The sequence below is a fragment of the Amaranthus tricolor genome, chromosome 3, assembly GCF_026212465.1.
Source record: "Amaranthus tricolor cultivar Red isolate AtriRed21 chromosome 3, ASM2621246v1, whole genome shotgun sequence".
Classification (NCBI taxonomy): Eukaryota; Viridiplantae; Streptophyta; class Magnoliopsida; order Caryophyllales; family Amaranthaceae; genus Amaranthus; species Amaranthus tricolor.
The window spans coordinates 1547653-1562988 of record NC_080049.1 but is presented as its reverse complement, the minus strand read 5'-3'; the positions used below and the strand labels follow the sequence as shown (position 1 = coordinate 1562988).

The following is a 15336-nucleotide window of genomic DNA, read 5'->3' as shown; positions in this document are numbered from 1 at the left end:
TACTTTTAACAGTTGAAAATTGTGATGTTTTGGAAAATTTTTAATCATTTTATTAGAATTAATGTACGATTAATTGGAAAAAAGGAAAGATTAAATGAGACTGAGAGAAAAGTAGGAAAATAATAATCTAACATTTTATTTTCTTTTCCCAACTTGAAAATGACGATTAAATTTAATGGTGACTTAAGTTATTGGCCCTTTTCAAGATTGGGCCCTAGGCAGCAGCACTCCTCGCTTACACCCACGGTCGGGATTGTGTTATTGTAAATATAGTAAAAGCTGAAAATTAATTTATTGAATAAACTCGGAAAAACGAAATCAACTAACTTAACAATGCAGTGGAAAACATGACATTTTATGCTTTATAGACATCTCATGAAATGAAATATTTCTTTCTGAGATAGATTATCACATTCACCCATTTGGCACACATTTATATTTTTTATGGAAAACAAATGCTATTATCACAAAATATAATTATGAATAAAGTACAGTGAAAAGAACAAGAAAATGCTACAAATTCAAGTAAAGCCCAAAAAGGCCCATTCCATCATACTATACGTCTTGCGACAAAAGAAATGTTTCTCAGATAGATAATCACTTTTAGTTCTTTGTTCTTCTTGTTCTTCTTCTTCTTCTTCTACTGAAATGGTGGTCATGAAAATCAAGTAAAGCCCATTCCATCTTGTTCAACAATTTTAAAAGCCAAAAAGGCTTCCCCACTGACAATATGTAGTACCCCCAAGCCAAACCAACTATTGTACCACTTCCGAATCCAATCACTACAACTTCCCACATCGATAATTTTGTTTTTTCTTCCATATTATCATTGTTCAAAGATTGCACAACAGTATTGTTTTTGCATTCAAGTAATGGTGCTCCACACAATTCAAGATTTCCCTCGTACGAATCAGATGAGAAGGTATCAAAATTGTTACCATGGGGTATAGGCCCTTCCAGTTGATTATATGAAACATTAAAAACCTCAAGAAATGTTAAACTAACAAGTTCTTGAGGGATTTCACCGATAAGCCTATTTGATGATAGGTCTAAACCATCCAACGATGATAAGTTCCCGATGGATGGAGGGATGTTTCCGGTAAGTAGGTTATGCGAGAGATTAAGATTTCGAAGTGCTCGCAACATCCCTATAGAATTTGGAATCTCTCCTTCAAAGTGATTATTAGACATATCAAATGTTGACATAGAAATAATTATCTTCTTATAATCCAGTTCCATCCCTTTTACCGTCATCTTGATGGAGTACGTATACATAAAACCAAGAAATTCATTTTCTAAGTACCTTGGATTTCCTATAGTAGACTTGTTGATATCCATCATGGAACGAAATTGTTTGATGTACATGAAGGGCAACTTACCACAGAAGTTATTGTTTGAAAGGTCGAGAATATGTAGATTTGAAAAAGAAAATGTTGCAATCTTTGATAAATTGTTGGTTATATCACCATGAAATTTATTAAAGGGTAGGCTGAGAACCTCTAGATACGGAAGGCTACCTAACCAATAGGGGAATACATCTTTGAATTTGTTGTTCCCCAAATTTAGGACTTTCAAGTTTCTACATTTAGATAAAGACCTAGGTATAGCTCCTTCTAACTGATTGTCAGTGAAATCTACATATTCCAATAAATCACAAGTAGAAAATGTTAATGGAATGATGCCCTTGAAATTATTTGATTGGAGATTTAATACAACTAAGTTAGTACTAACATTGCCCAAGCAATGAGGAACTTCTCCATTAAACTTGTTATAAGATAAATCAAGGATTAGAAGATTAACCAAGTTGCAGATAGAAGAGTTTTTAAAATTCGTGACATTGTATCCTGGAATGCATGACAAATATGAAAGAATTTAGAAAAAGTTGTAGCTTCATATAATAATGTATAAATACATCATAGTAAAAGAATATTCTACCAAGAAATTTAATCTTTTTTGAAAAGAAAAAAATAAATTTCACCACACGACTTCTTAAAAAAGTTAGAAATTAGTTTAGAGTGAATATTGCTTTCTATAAATGGTTACAAAAAATATTTGACTTGGATGAATATTGGAAACATTTGGATTAAGATTTGAAATTTTGGATTTTATTTTTAAAAAAAATATTCTGATTTGCCACCCTATTTATTACTCCCCCCGTTTTCATATGTTATTCTCAAATAAATTTACAAATTTTAGAATATTTATGTGGGATGTTGATTGATTCGTCTCAATATATTATTTCTAAATATCAAAAATCAAAGTAATACATTAAAGATAACTCGATAGAACTTGTTTTATATATTTTTATTGGTAACATTAATCGATGTTATAAAAAAAAAGCAAATATGAAAAACCTTAATAATAAAAGAAATATATTTTTATTAGTGACAAGCGAATTCAAAAAGAAAAATAATAATTTAACAGTTGGAAGTATTAATGTATGCAATGGCGAACTATTTTGGAAGATGCAATTTAGATAGGCATTGCTAAAGATTAGTGTACCTGTAATCTGTGGTGTGATTTTTCCAATCAAGTTATTGTTGGCAACCGACAAATAACTAATACTCGTAAGCTTTTCAATGTTGACAGGTAACTGACCCGTGAGTTGATTATCATTCAAATTTAGAAAATATAGTTTCTTACAACTCCCTAAACTCTCAGGGATTGGACCACTAAGCTTATTTGAAGAAACATTTAGGTAGCTCAATTTCCCATTCGTCCCCAACTTATGTGGAATACTTCCTGTAAAGTTATTTCCCCAAATATGAAGTTCTTCTAACTTAGATAAATCTCCAATAAACTCTGGTATGAAACCTTGTAAGTTGTTTTGACAGAGACTTAAGTACGTCAAGTTTATAAGAAGAGAAAAAGAAATTGGTATCTCACCATGTAATTGATTATTTGATAAATCCAAATGAATCAAATTTGTAAGAAGAGAAAAAGAATTTGGTATCTCACCATGTAATTAATTATTTGATAAACCCAAATGAATCAAATTTGTAAGAAGAGAAAAAAATTTTGGTATTTCACCAGGTAATGGATTATTTAATAAATCCAAATGAATCAAATTTGTAAGAAGAGAAAAAGAATTCGGTATCTCACCATATAATTGATTAAAAGCTAAATCCAAATGAATCAAATTTGTAAGAAGAGAAAAAGAATTTGGTATCTCACCATGTAATTGATTATTTGATAAATCCAAATGAATCAAATTTGTAAGAAGAGAAAAAGAATTTGGTATCTCACCATGTAATTCATTGTCTAATAAATCCAAATGAACCAAATTTGTAAGAAGAGAAAAAGAATTTGGTATCTCACCATGTAATTGATTATCTGATAAATCCAAATAAATCAAATTTGTAAGAAGAGAAAAAGAATTTGGTATCTCACCAGGTAATTGATTAATTGATAAATCCAATTGAATCAAATTTGTAAGAAGAGAAAAAGAATTTGGTATGTCACCATGTAATTCATTGTCTGATAAATCCAAATGAACCAAATTTGTAAGAAGAGAAAAAGAATTTGGTATCTTACAATGTAATTGATTACATGATAAAGCCAAATAACTCAAATTTGTAAGAAGAGAAAAAGAATTTGGTATCTTACCATGTAAAAGGTTATCTGATAAATTCAAATAAATCAAATTTGTAAGAAGAGAAAAAGAATTTGGTATCTCACCAGGTAGTTGATTATTTGATAAATCCAATTGAATCAAATTTGTAAGAAGAGAAAAAGAATTTGGTATCTCACCATCTAAAAAGTTATTTGATAAATCTAAAGTTTTCAACCTCTTTAATAATCCTAATTCATGAGGAAGTAATCCAGAAAGAATATTGCCAGAAAGATCCAAAACTTGAAGCTTTTGAAGTTTACTAAACTTTGGAGATATTGAACCAGAAAAGTGGTTCCCACCAAGGGAAAGGCACCGAAGCTCCGACATATTAACAAATAAAGGGAGTCGGCCACTAAATTGGTTAAATTGTAGGTTGAGATATTGGAGTTTTGTAAGGAGATGAAGAGAAGACGGGACATTCCCATAAAAATCGTTAAAAAGGAGAGATAGGTTTTGCAGGTTTGTAAGAAAACCGATTTGAGGAGAGAGATTACCATTGAGTTTTAAGTTGGAGAAGTCTAGGGAAATGACAGTGGGAGAGTGAGAAGACGAAGAGCAAGTGACGAACGACCAATTGCAATGGTGAGTAGTGTTTTTCCAAGATGATAGACTTTTATGAGGATCATCTTTAATGGCAGATTTAATAGCTAATAATGCTTCTTGTTCTGATAATATTCCGCCATTGATGAAGCAAATATTCAGACAGTGAATAAATAAGAAGAAAACAAGAATTCGCATTTTGTTATTTTTGTTTCTTTTACTTTGATGGGTAGAATACTAGAATTAAGATACATGATGAGAGGAAAATGATAGACTATTTATAATGTGTTAAAATGTAAGACTATTTATGATGAGATACATGGTGATATTGTAACAGAAAAGTCGTTCCAACTAAGGGAAAGACACCGAAGCAACTTAGGATACTACTAATTTTACGACATAAGTTGATTTTTACTAATTTAAACTAATTTTATCAAACTTTAATTATTTTTATTAAATAATATGAATTTAAGATGAATCTAATAAGTTCTTGATAAAAAAAAATAAATATCAAGAATTTAGCTTGATTAAGTGGGAATGATGATCTCTTCAAAAAAAACTGAGAATGATGATCAAAGAACGAAGTCATAATTGGAAGACATTTGATAAATCTATTTTCATGTTTTATTCAGTGGTAATGAAAATTAATGAAAAACAGATTTTGATCATATAATAAAAATGCTCCTTCCACCTCTTTTATTTTGCTTCGCAATATATAAGAACCTTCCATTTTTATTTTCGTATTGTAGCAAAATTAAATGGATAAAAGAGTATATTTGTACTCTAAGAATCCTCCCCAAAGATTTTTTTGGCAAGATACATAAATGTTATTTTGCACTAACATATAATTCGAATCCCTCAAGTGATAATGAATGAAAATAATTTTGTAGAAGAAAATTTATTTTTATTAGAATAAGACAATTATAATCATAAAGTCTGTTAAATAATTTAATATATTCAAATATATTAAATTTTTATTTTTATTCTCATTAATATAATTAATCACCCCCGGACTAGGCTAACATGTTGTGTTGCAGGAATTCAGGTCGCTTCCTTCCGCGAAACGCTGCGTCCAATAACGCTTCCATTTGCGATATTTCAAGTGACTTTCACCTCCTCGTTTCTCTACCGAAACATATATATATATATATATTTACCACATACCAAGTGCATCTGTTTCTTTTTAATTCAGGAAACAAGAGAGAAAAAAATAGGGAAGTAATGATGTTTAATTCAAGTCATATGGCATAAAATTATTGGAACAAATTAAAATAGAAAATGAGTCATATCCCAAAATATTTACTGAATTATTGGAGGGGTTACTTCAATAATTTACTGAAGGGAAGAAATATTATTAAGAAATAAATGGTATGTAAATATTTGATTGGAATAATGTTAGCAATAATTAAGCAAAGTAAATATATATAGGACTATTGTTAGGCTTAATTTATGGATTATAGGTTGTATATATTATATATACCTTATGTAATTGTCATATTAATTCAAGTTGGATAACTCATTAGTTTGATTTTTTATATTTTCTGTGGATGATGCTCCTTTCGACTTCTACAAGTAAAGTTTTCTAACGTGAATGTTGCTCCAATAAAATTGTGGAAAATTTTTAGTAAAAGCTGAGTTGGGTAATTTTAGTGGACTTGTAATATGAAGCTTAAAATCTTTTGGGTAATTTTAATAAATTTGTGTGGTGAATAAAAAATTTTAAATAATAAATAATTAATTAAAGGGTAGGTTGGGTTTAATAGATCGTGTTTAACTGAAAAAATCGTGTTGAATGGTTGTGGCGGGAACCAATGTGTAGCTAAAGTTTTCTAACGTCGATGATATGATTATATATTATTTTTATCAAGTTGAAATTTACACGTTAAAATTTTATAATCAATATAATTATAACAAATTAATAATACTCATATTTTTTTCACTTCCCTTGAAAGTATATTATTCCATTCCTTTAAATTAGTGGCAAAGAGAAATTGATTATTTTAAAAAAATGTGGATATTTGATAATAATTAAAGAGAAAATAAATTGTGTGAAAGAAATTAATAAATGAGACTTAACATGTATGGATGAGATAAAAAAAAGTGATGGACCATTATCCGAAAACAGAAATGATTTAAAATGAGTGAGATAGCAAATAATGTTATATAAGTGGGATAAAGGGAGTATTTTTTTTTATCATTATTCCTCCCTTTTCTTGATTTGCACAGAATATATACGTGAGATTAATTTCGTAGGACGTAGAATACTTTATAATACACTATAAAAAAACACAAAAAAATAGATAATTAAAAGTATACAAAGATTAATTATTCTAATATGAATTATTAAAGAAAATTAATGACAATAAAAATAAAATATAAAAAATAAAAAAACTCACTTAACTAACAAAGGAAATAAAATATGTACTAATTAAATAATAAAATTAAATCAAATTAATGACAATAAAAATTAAATATAAATAATAAAAATAAATAAAACAACTCATGTAAACATAAAAAATAAGCTACATAATAGAATAAGTAAATCACTAACCTCTCTTAATGCTTTGGTTTCCGAAATATACAATGCATAACAATTAAACGTCTTGATTATTTATACAAAATATAGCGACAACACGGCGATTACAAGCCCATCGCCATTTTTCAAATTCAAATTCCAAAAATACAGACGAACAAGGGTGAAGAGTTGGCTACCAAACAACCCGTTGCCAAAGATTAAAATAAAAAACAAAATAAAAGTACTAGTATTGGCGACCAAAGGGCTACTAACCTAGCCGTCCCCCACTTTAAATAATAGTACGGCGTCGCCCTGGCGACCATCCATGACTGTCGCTAAATTCGCGAAAGATTAAAATAAAAAACCAAAAAAAATACTATGGTTGGCGACGAAATGGCGACTACTATGCCCGTCGCTAAATCCCTTTTTCCACCTGGCGACCACTCTTGTCCGTCGCCTTGCCGTCGCCATCATTTAAAACATAAAAGGCGATGGGGGCGTCATAGCCAATCCATCGCCTCTGGCGCTCATACCTTCCCGTCGCTTTTTTTTTCCATCGCTATTTCAATACTTATTTGCAGTGTACCATCTAAATTTTCCTACAGGTAATATGTCGGAGCTTCGGTACCTTTACCTTAATAAAAACTACTTTTCAGGTACAATATCACCAAAAATTTGGAAAACTACAGAAGCTTGGATATTTGTGTCTTAATTACAACAATCTTTCAGGATCAATTCTTTATGAGTTAGGATTCTTAAAGAGTTTGAAAAAATTGAATTTATCACATAACCTATTACATGGTGATATACCAGATTCTTTTGCTCTTTCTCCATAAATCTCAAACTAAATAATTTATCGCCAAAATTTGAAAAACTACATAAGCTTAAAGTTTTGCTACTTGATAGAAACGATCTTTTGGGATTAATTCCTTATGAGTTAGGATTCTTAAAGAGTTTAAAAGTATTCAATGTATCAAATAACCTTTTACATGGTGAGCTACCAGAATTTATTGGAGATGTTAAGAATAAGGATCAGAAGCTATGAAGTTGGAGGAGAGGCTATGAAGCTACACATAGTGTCGCACGATTTGCTTTTTAACTGTCAATATTTTCAAACTTCTTATTGAGATCGATTCAATATTCTTAAGAAGAAAAAATTAAATTTAAATATTCTAAATTTTGAGTTTTTCAATTCTAAAAATTTCAACTTTTGGATAGCATTTAAAAACTCTAATTTTTTACGGTAGTTTTTAAAAATCTTAACTTTGAATTATAAAAGGACCAATAAAATGATGCCATGTATGTGATAGTTATCATTTGATGTTTTAAAATTAGATACCCCATAAAGTTGAGATTTAAATAAAAATGTAAAGTTGAGATTTTTATAATTGAACAACATAAAGTTGAAAGTTTTAACATAAAATTTTTTAAATATTTTTTCATATTTAAACTAATAAAAGAGCTTCAGTTAAAACCTTGGTAGTTTTATTAAATTTGTAGCATTTTCTTATTCTTTTCATTATGCTTTAATAGTAATATTTTGTAAAAATAGTTTCTTTTCCATAAAAAATATAAATGTGTAAATAATGGGTGAATGTGATCATCCTTCATCCAAGAAATATTTCATTTCATGAGATTAGATGTCTATAAAGCATAACATGTTTTGTTCATAGCTGATTTTGTTCTTCTCGGCTTGATCAATAAATTTCTTCTTTAACTACATTTAGAACACTTTTCCTTGGCCAAACTCAAAAATTAAAGTAAAAAAAACAATTTTAATCTAAGAGTGATTAATTTTCACTTTAAAGTAATCAATTCAGACTTTAAAGTGATCATATAAAGTGATCAATTATAATATTAGAACGAACAACTTTAACATTATAACTAACGAGTTTAAAAATGATCAATTACAACCTTAAAGTGATCAATTTGAAACTTATAGCACTAAATTATAAGTCATCACATGTATAATGATCAATTATAACTTATTATCTTAAACGAGTTCATTATAAATTTAAAGTGATCAATTATAATCTTGAAGTGGTTAATTCTGACATTCAAGTAATAAATCATAAATAACAATTACAACTTTTTAAAGACATCATTTTTTACCTTAAAGGTTTCAGTTTTAATCTTAAATTGATCAATTTAGTGATCGGTTATTGTAAAAATTGAAATTGGGTTGATTGGGATACTCTTATATGAGTTGTCTCACAGTAAGACGCTCTCTCACAAGCATGGTTATCAGATTCCTAATTTTAATCTACGATTCTACGACCTTATGATTAAAAAATAGACGAGTGATCTTGATCTTAAGTAGTATCCTTATAATGGTAGAATCTTACGATCCTACCAAGATCAAGAATATGGGTGATAGGATCATAACACGATTTTACGATTTTACGATCCAACAATCCAATCCTATAAGGATAATCTTAATCATAAAAATATATTATAAACTAGCTTTTACTTACATATAAATATAAGTTAAAAATAGAATAGTTTGCGAAATACAGCCTTAAAGTTTAACACTTTTGCGAATTATAGCTTCAATGTTTATTTTTTGCGAATTACAGTCACCAAAGTATCAAAGTTTGCATGTTCAAACCAAAATATAGAATTCCAACCATTTTGGTGGTTGGAATTTTAGGTTAAGTGGTCGGAGTTCTTTTTTTTTGGCGTGAACCTATAAACTTTGATACTTTGTTGGCTATAATTCATAAAAAATAAACATTAAGGTTGTAATTCGCAAAAGTACTAAAATTTAAGGCTGTAATTCGCAAATTATTCTTAAAAGTAATCGTCATTACGATTATGAAAATTCATGTACTTACAAAATCACAAAGATTATTAAAATTATACTTTTAATCAATAAAAAGATAAAGTCAAATAAATCTTTATATACAACTCAAAACTTTAAAGATGAACTAATATGAAGAAATATGAGTGATAATTAAGTATCCTATAACATATTAAAACATATTCGTAGGATCTTACGATCTTACGATCCGATTCTATCGATTTTGACCCCACCTCCTTTTTTATTATATTTAGGATCCCGATTCTAACAAGCTTGGTGGCAAGACGTTCTGTTCAGAGTTAGAGTTCGCTACTTTACAATTGTAATAATTATAATGTCGCATGGAGTACTTTACATTATTAAGTGGGAAAGGTTCATTTTTGTTGAGTGTAAACTCAACATAGCAGATTAGTTTTTACATATGAATAACAATATACTTGTTGACTATTAAGCCGTCACCAAATATGAATAACAATATACTTGTTGACTACTAAAATAATTTATTACTTGTGGGAAAACTTTATACTACCTACTTTTTTTATAAGACCTTTACAAATGAAGTATAACTAATAGTTGTTCAGGTTCAGCAACAGTCGATTACCATTTAAAAGCGTACTACTAATACTACTTGGACTATAAATAGTCTTTCATTTTAACACATTATAAAAAGTCTTTCATTTTCCTCTCATCATGTATCTCAAATTCTAGTATTCTACCCATCAAAGTAAAAGAAACAAAAATAACAAAATGCGAATTCTTGTTTTCTTCTTGTTTATTCACTGTCTGAATATTAGCTTCATCAATGGCGGAATATTATCAGAACAAGAAGCATTATTAGCTATTAAATCTGCCATTAAAGATGATCCTCATAAAAGTCTATCATCTTGGAAAAACACTACTCACCATTGCAATTGGTCATTCGTCACTTGCTCTTCGTCTTCTTACTCTCCCACTGTCATTTCCCTGGACATCTCCAACTTAAAACTCAATGGTACTCTCTCTCCTCAAATCGGTTTTCTTACAAACCTGCAAAACCTATCTCTCCAAGATAACTATTTTTATGGGCATGTCCCGTCTTCTCTTCCTCTCCTTACAAAACTCCAATATCTCGACCTTAGCGATAACAGCTTTAGTGGTCCACTCTCTTTATTTGTTAATATGTCGGAGCTTCGGTGCCTTTACCTTCGTCAGAACGACTTTTCTGGTACAATATCGCCAGAGTTTAGTAAACTTCAAAAGCTTCAAGTTTTGGATCTTTCTTTCAACAATTTTTCGGGATTACTTCCTTATGAATTAGGATTCTTAAAGAGGTTGAAAAGTTTAGACTTATCAATTAATCAATTACATGGTGAGATACCAAATTCTTTTTCTCTTCTTACAAATTTGTTTTATTTGGATTTATCAAATAATCAATTACATGGTGAGATACCAAATTCTTTTTCACTTCTTACAAATTTGAGGTTTTTGTATTTATCAAATAATCAATTACATGGTGAGATACCAAATTCTTTTTCTCTTCTTACAAATTTGTTTTATTTGGATTTATCAAATAATCAATTACATGGTGAGATACCAAATTCTTTTTCTCTTCTTACAAATTTGAGTGTGTTGGATTTATCAAATAATCAGTTATATGGTGAGATACCAAATTCTTTTTCTCTTCTTAGAAATTTGATTTATTTGAATTTATCAAATAATCAATTTCATAGTGAGATACCAAATTCTTTTTCTCTTCTTACAAATTTGAGTGTTTTGGATTTATCATATAATCAACTCACGGGTCAGTTACCTGTCAACATTGGAAAGCTTACGAGTCTTTTTTATTTGTCGGTTGCCAACAATAACTTGATTGGAAAAATCACACCACAGATTACAGGTACACTAATCTTTAGCAATGCCTATCTAAATTGCATCTTTCAAAATAGTTCGCCATTGCATACATTGAGACTTCCAACTATTAAATTATTATTTTCTTTTTTAAATTCGCTTGTCACTAATAAAAATATATTTCTTGTATTATAAAGGTTTTTCATATTTGCTTTATTTTTTTTATAACATTGATTAATGTAACCAATAAAAATATATGAAACAAGTTCTATTAAATTATCTTTAATGTATTTCTTTGATTTTTGATATTTAGAAATAATTTATTGAGACGAATCAATTAACATCCCACATAAATATTCTAAAATTCGTAAATTTATTTGAGAATAACATATGAAATCGGAGGGAGTAATAAATAGGGTGGTAAATCAGAATATTTTTTTTATGAATAAAATCTAAAATTTCAAATATTAATCCAAATGTTTCCAATATTCATCCAAGTCAAATATTTTTTGTAACCTTTCATAGAAAGCAATATTCATTGTAAACTAATTTCTAACTTTTTTAAGAAGTCATGTGATCAATTTTTTTTTTCTTTTCAAAAAAGATTAAATTTCTTGGTAGAATATTCTTTTACTATGATGTATTTATACATTATTATATGAAGATACAAGTTTCTCTAAATTCTTTTATATTTGTCATGCATTCCAGGATACAATATCACGAATTTTAAAAACTCGTCTATCTGCAACTTGGTTTATCTTGAAATCCTTGATTTATCTTATAACAAGTTTAATGGAGAAGTTCCTCATTGCTTGGGCAATACTAGTACTCAATTAGCTGTACTGAATCTCCAATCAAATAATTTCAAGGGCACCATTCCATCAACATTTTCTACTTGTGATTTATTGCAATATGTTGATTTCACTGACAATCAGTTAGAAGGAGCTATACCTAGGTCTTTATCTAAATGTAGAAACCTGACAGTCTTAAATTTGAGGAACAACAAATTCAAAGATGTATTCCCCTATTGGTTAGGTAGCCTTCCATCTTTAGAGGTTCTCAGCCTATCGTTTAATAAATTTCATGGTGATATAACCAAAAATTTATCAATAATTGCAACATTTCCTTTTTCAAATCTACATATTCTCGACATTTCAAACAATAATTTTTGTGGTAAATTGCCATTCATGTACATGAAACAATTTCGTTCCATGATGGACGACATGTCTACTATAGGAAGTCCAAGGTACTTAGAATATAGTAGAGATGGTGTTTATATGTTCTCCATCAAGATGACAGTAAAGGGGGTGGAACTGGATTATAAGAAGATAATTACTTCTATGTCAACATTTGATATGTCTAATAATCACTTTGAAGGAGAGATTCCAAATTCTATAGGGATGTTGCGAGCACTTCGAAATCTTAATCTCTCGCATAACCTCCTTACCGGAAACATCCCTTCCTCCATCGGGAACTTATCATTGTTGGATGGTTTAGACCTATCATCAAATAGGCTTATCGGTGAAATCCCTCAAGAACTTGTTAGTTTAACATTTCTCGGGTTTTTTAATGTTTCACATAATCAACTGGAAGGGCCTATACCCCGTGGTAACAATTTTGATACCTTCTCATCTAATTTGTACGAGGGAAATCTTGAATTGTGTGGAGCACCATTACTTGAATGCAAAAACAATACGGTTTTGCAATCTTTGAACAATGATAATGTGGAAGAAAAAACAGAATTATCGATGTGGGATGTTGTAGTGATTGGATTTGGAAGTGGTACAATAGTTGGTTTGGCTTGGGGGTACTACATATTGTTAGTAGGGAAGCCTTTATGGCTTTTTAAATTGTTGAACAAGATGGAATGGGCTTTACTTCATTTTCATGACCACCATTTCAGTAGAAGAAGTAGAGTATGATGGAATGAGCCTTTTTTGGCTTTACTTGAATTTGTGGCATTTTCTTTTTCTTTTCACTGTATTTTATTCATAATTAAATTTTGTGATAATAACATTTCTTTTCTATAAAAAAATATAAATGTGTGCCAAATGGGTGAATGTGATAATCTATCTAAGAAAGAAACATTTCATTTCATGAGATGTCTATAAAGCATAAAAATATACTTAGTTTTAATATACAGATAATTCCTCATAAATTCCATAAAATAAAATAAAAAATAGAGATAAATAATAACAAAAGGCTAACTAGAATAAGAATTACATAAATCAAATTTTAACAACAACAAAACATTTACAAAATAATTGGCAGTGCTTTTGAGTAATAGCAAACATTTATTAAATAAAAAATTGCTCCCTATTCAAATATTAATTCTATATCCTCCCTTTTTTCCTAATTCATTCATTCATGATTAGGCAGTGGATGGCCACTCTTTTTGAATGTCGAATGTGTAATTGATCTCCATATAACATTTGTTGTCATCATCAAGAAACTGAGGCAACCAAAATAAAACAATTCACAATTTAACGTATTTGGGTATGGAAACTTTAAGTGGTAGGCAATAATCGATGAGAATTAAATTTTTATCACAAAGATAAAAAGAAAAGTCTTTGACCTTGTGAATAGTGAAAATAATTCAGACTATTTATCATTTTATAATTAAATTTTCATGCATAATGCTCCCTTTGTCTAATTTCAAATGTCTAATTTGCTTTTTGTACGTTTGTCAATGCATAAATTCAATACTTCATAACAATAATGGTGTATAATTTAAAATTATAAAAAAATAGATATTAATAAACCTTATGTTTAGATAATCAAACAAAATATCATTTAACTATGTTTTAACGCGTAAATTAAGAATAAAATACAAATTAACATTAATTGATGGATAATAATCCTAAGGCAAATAAGACATTTAAAAAAAAAAATTGATTTTTCTCTTTAATGGTCAATAGTGCACATTTAACATTAATTGATTTTTAAATAGTCGTTGGTCATAAATAATTGCTACATGATGTCCTTTCCTTATATTAAACTCTTCTTAGCCAAATTCATTTGACTTTTGTTTCTAATTTTATAGTGAAATATTTGATAAAGTATGTATAACATTAGGTTTTATTAAAATAATTAATAAATAACGTTCATATTATATTATATACTCTGTTAGTATTGAATTATGGTCATAATAGCACGTGAATTCCTTTGTCCAAAAAATTAAAAGTCGATAATTAGCATTATTGGTCAACCCTAAGCATAGATTACAAATATATTATTAGACTTATTTCTAAGTCTAATAAGTTTAAATAAGTTCTAATAAGTTAAATTTAACTCTAATAAATACTAAGAAATGTTGGTTAACTTAGTGGTTTAAGACATTCTCTTTCACTCTAGTATTCTCAACACCTATAGAAAATACTAATTCTCTTCTCCATTGCTTTAGCACTATAAAATGTCAATTATATATAATATCCAAAATTAATTACACAATTCTTAAACTTCACAACCCTTTCTATTTTATCACCATCCCTATTTTAATAAATTGACAATATTTCCCTATTTTAATAAATTGACGATATTTCCCTTAGACTTAAAATTTCTTATATATACTCCAACCTCACTAAATAACACCTTTATCACTCTAAAAACACTAAATTAAAACATAAAATTTGTGGAGCTAAAACTAAGAAATTCAAAACACAAGCAATAATTCGAGGTAATTTCTAAACGAATTTAATTTAAAAAATAACAAAAAAAATAAAAAAAAGGAGTCGCGCGCGACTCTGCCGCAGCTCAGTCGCACGTTTTCAAAGTCCCCTAAGTTTTCAAAGTCCTGCAAATTTAAAATATGAAATAAAACATAGATTAGGTTAATAAAATATTATATAAAGAAACATTAATAATAAAAAATATTCAATATTAAATAAAAATATAATTTAGTTTAATAATTAAAATTTCAACTAAATTAAAAATGTATATAAAATAAAATAATTCTAATAATAATAAAATAAAAAATAATATAAATAAATTACTACAACATAAATTATAAGTTACTAGAATAATTAAAATAAAAAATAAAAA

At 28.4% G+C, this 15336-nt stretch overlaps 3 protein-coding genes across 3 annotated transcripts; 1 reads left to right on the top strand and 2 right to left on the bottom strand.

Annotated features, from left to right (window-relative positions):
- Nucleotides 1-438: 438 nt before the first annotated feature.
- On the bottom strand, nucleotides 439-3177 carry LOC130808048 (putative receptor like protein 25). Its single transcript, XM_057673485.1, has one exon. It carries the CDS (start codon nucleotides 1363-1365, stop codon nucleotides 604-606), a length of 762 nt encoding a protein of 253 aa, XP_057529468.1. The 5' UTR covers nucleotides 1366-3177; the 3' UTR covers nucleotides 439-603.
- LOC130807723 (receptor-like protein 35) lies at nucleotides 1614-4351 on the bottom strand. The gene is made up of 4 exons (XM_057673045.1): nucleotides 3751-4351; nucleotides 2503-2802; nucleotides 1732-1844; nucleotides 1614-1634 (listed from the first exon to the last, which is right to left on the bottom strand). The coding sequence occupies exons 1-4, from the start codon at nucleotides 4349-4351 to the stop codon at nucleotides 1614-1616; spliced, it is 1035 nt and encodes a 344-aa protein (XP_057529028.1).
- Nucleotides 4352-9902: 5551 nt separating this feature from the next.
- Nucleotides 9903-13594, top strand: LOC130808047 (receptor-like protein 52). The gene is made up of 2 exons (XM_057673484.1): nucleotides 9903-11344; nucleotides 12004-13594. The coding sequence occupies exons 1-2, from the start codon at nucleotides 10216-10218 to the stop codon at nucleotides 13215-13217; spliced, it is 2343 nt and encodes a 780-aa protein (XP_057529467.1). The 5' UTR covers nucleotides 9903-10215; the 3' UTR covers nucleotides 13218-13594.
- The last annotated feature ends 1742 nt before the right edge of the window (nucleotides 13595-15336 follow it).

Bases quoted from the DNA above. Each gene is read 5' to 3' on its own strand.
- LOC130808048 (XM_057673485.1), bottom strand. From the start codon at position 1,365: ATGTACATCAAACAATTTCGTTCCATGATGGATATCAACAAGTCTACT.
- LOC130807723 (XM_057673045.1), bottom strand. From the start codon at position 4,351: ATGCGAATTCTTGTTTTCTTCTTATTTATTCACTGTCTGAATATTTGC. The intron at 2,803-3,750 runs GTGAGATACCAA...GTTTCATACCAG, and splicing joins ATCAAATAACTTTTTAGATG to AGTTTATTGGAGATTTATCT. The intron at 1,845-2,502 runs GTACACTAATCT...CATGCATTCCAG, and splicing joins AATCACACCACAGATTACAG to GATACAATGTCACGAATTTT.
- LOC130808047 (XM_057673484.1), top strand. From the start codon at position 10,216: ATGCGAATTCTTGTTTTCTTCTTGTTTATTCACTGTCTGAATATTAGC. The intron at 11,345-12,003 runs GTACACTAATCT...CATGCATTCCAG, and splicing joins AATCACACCACAGATTACAG to GATACAATATCACGAATTTT.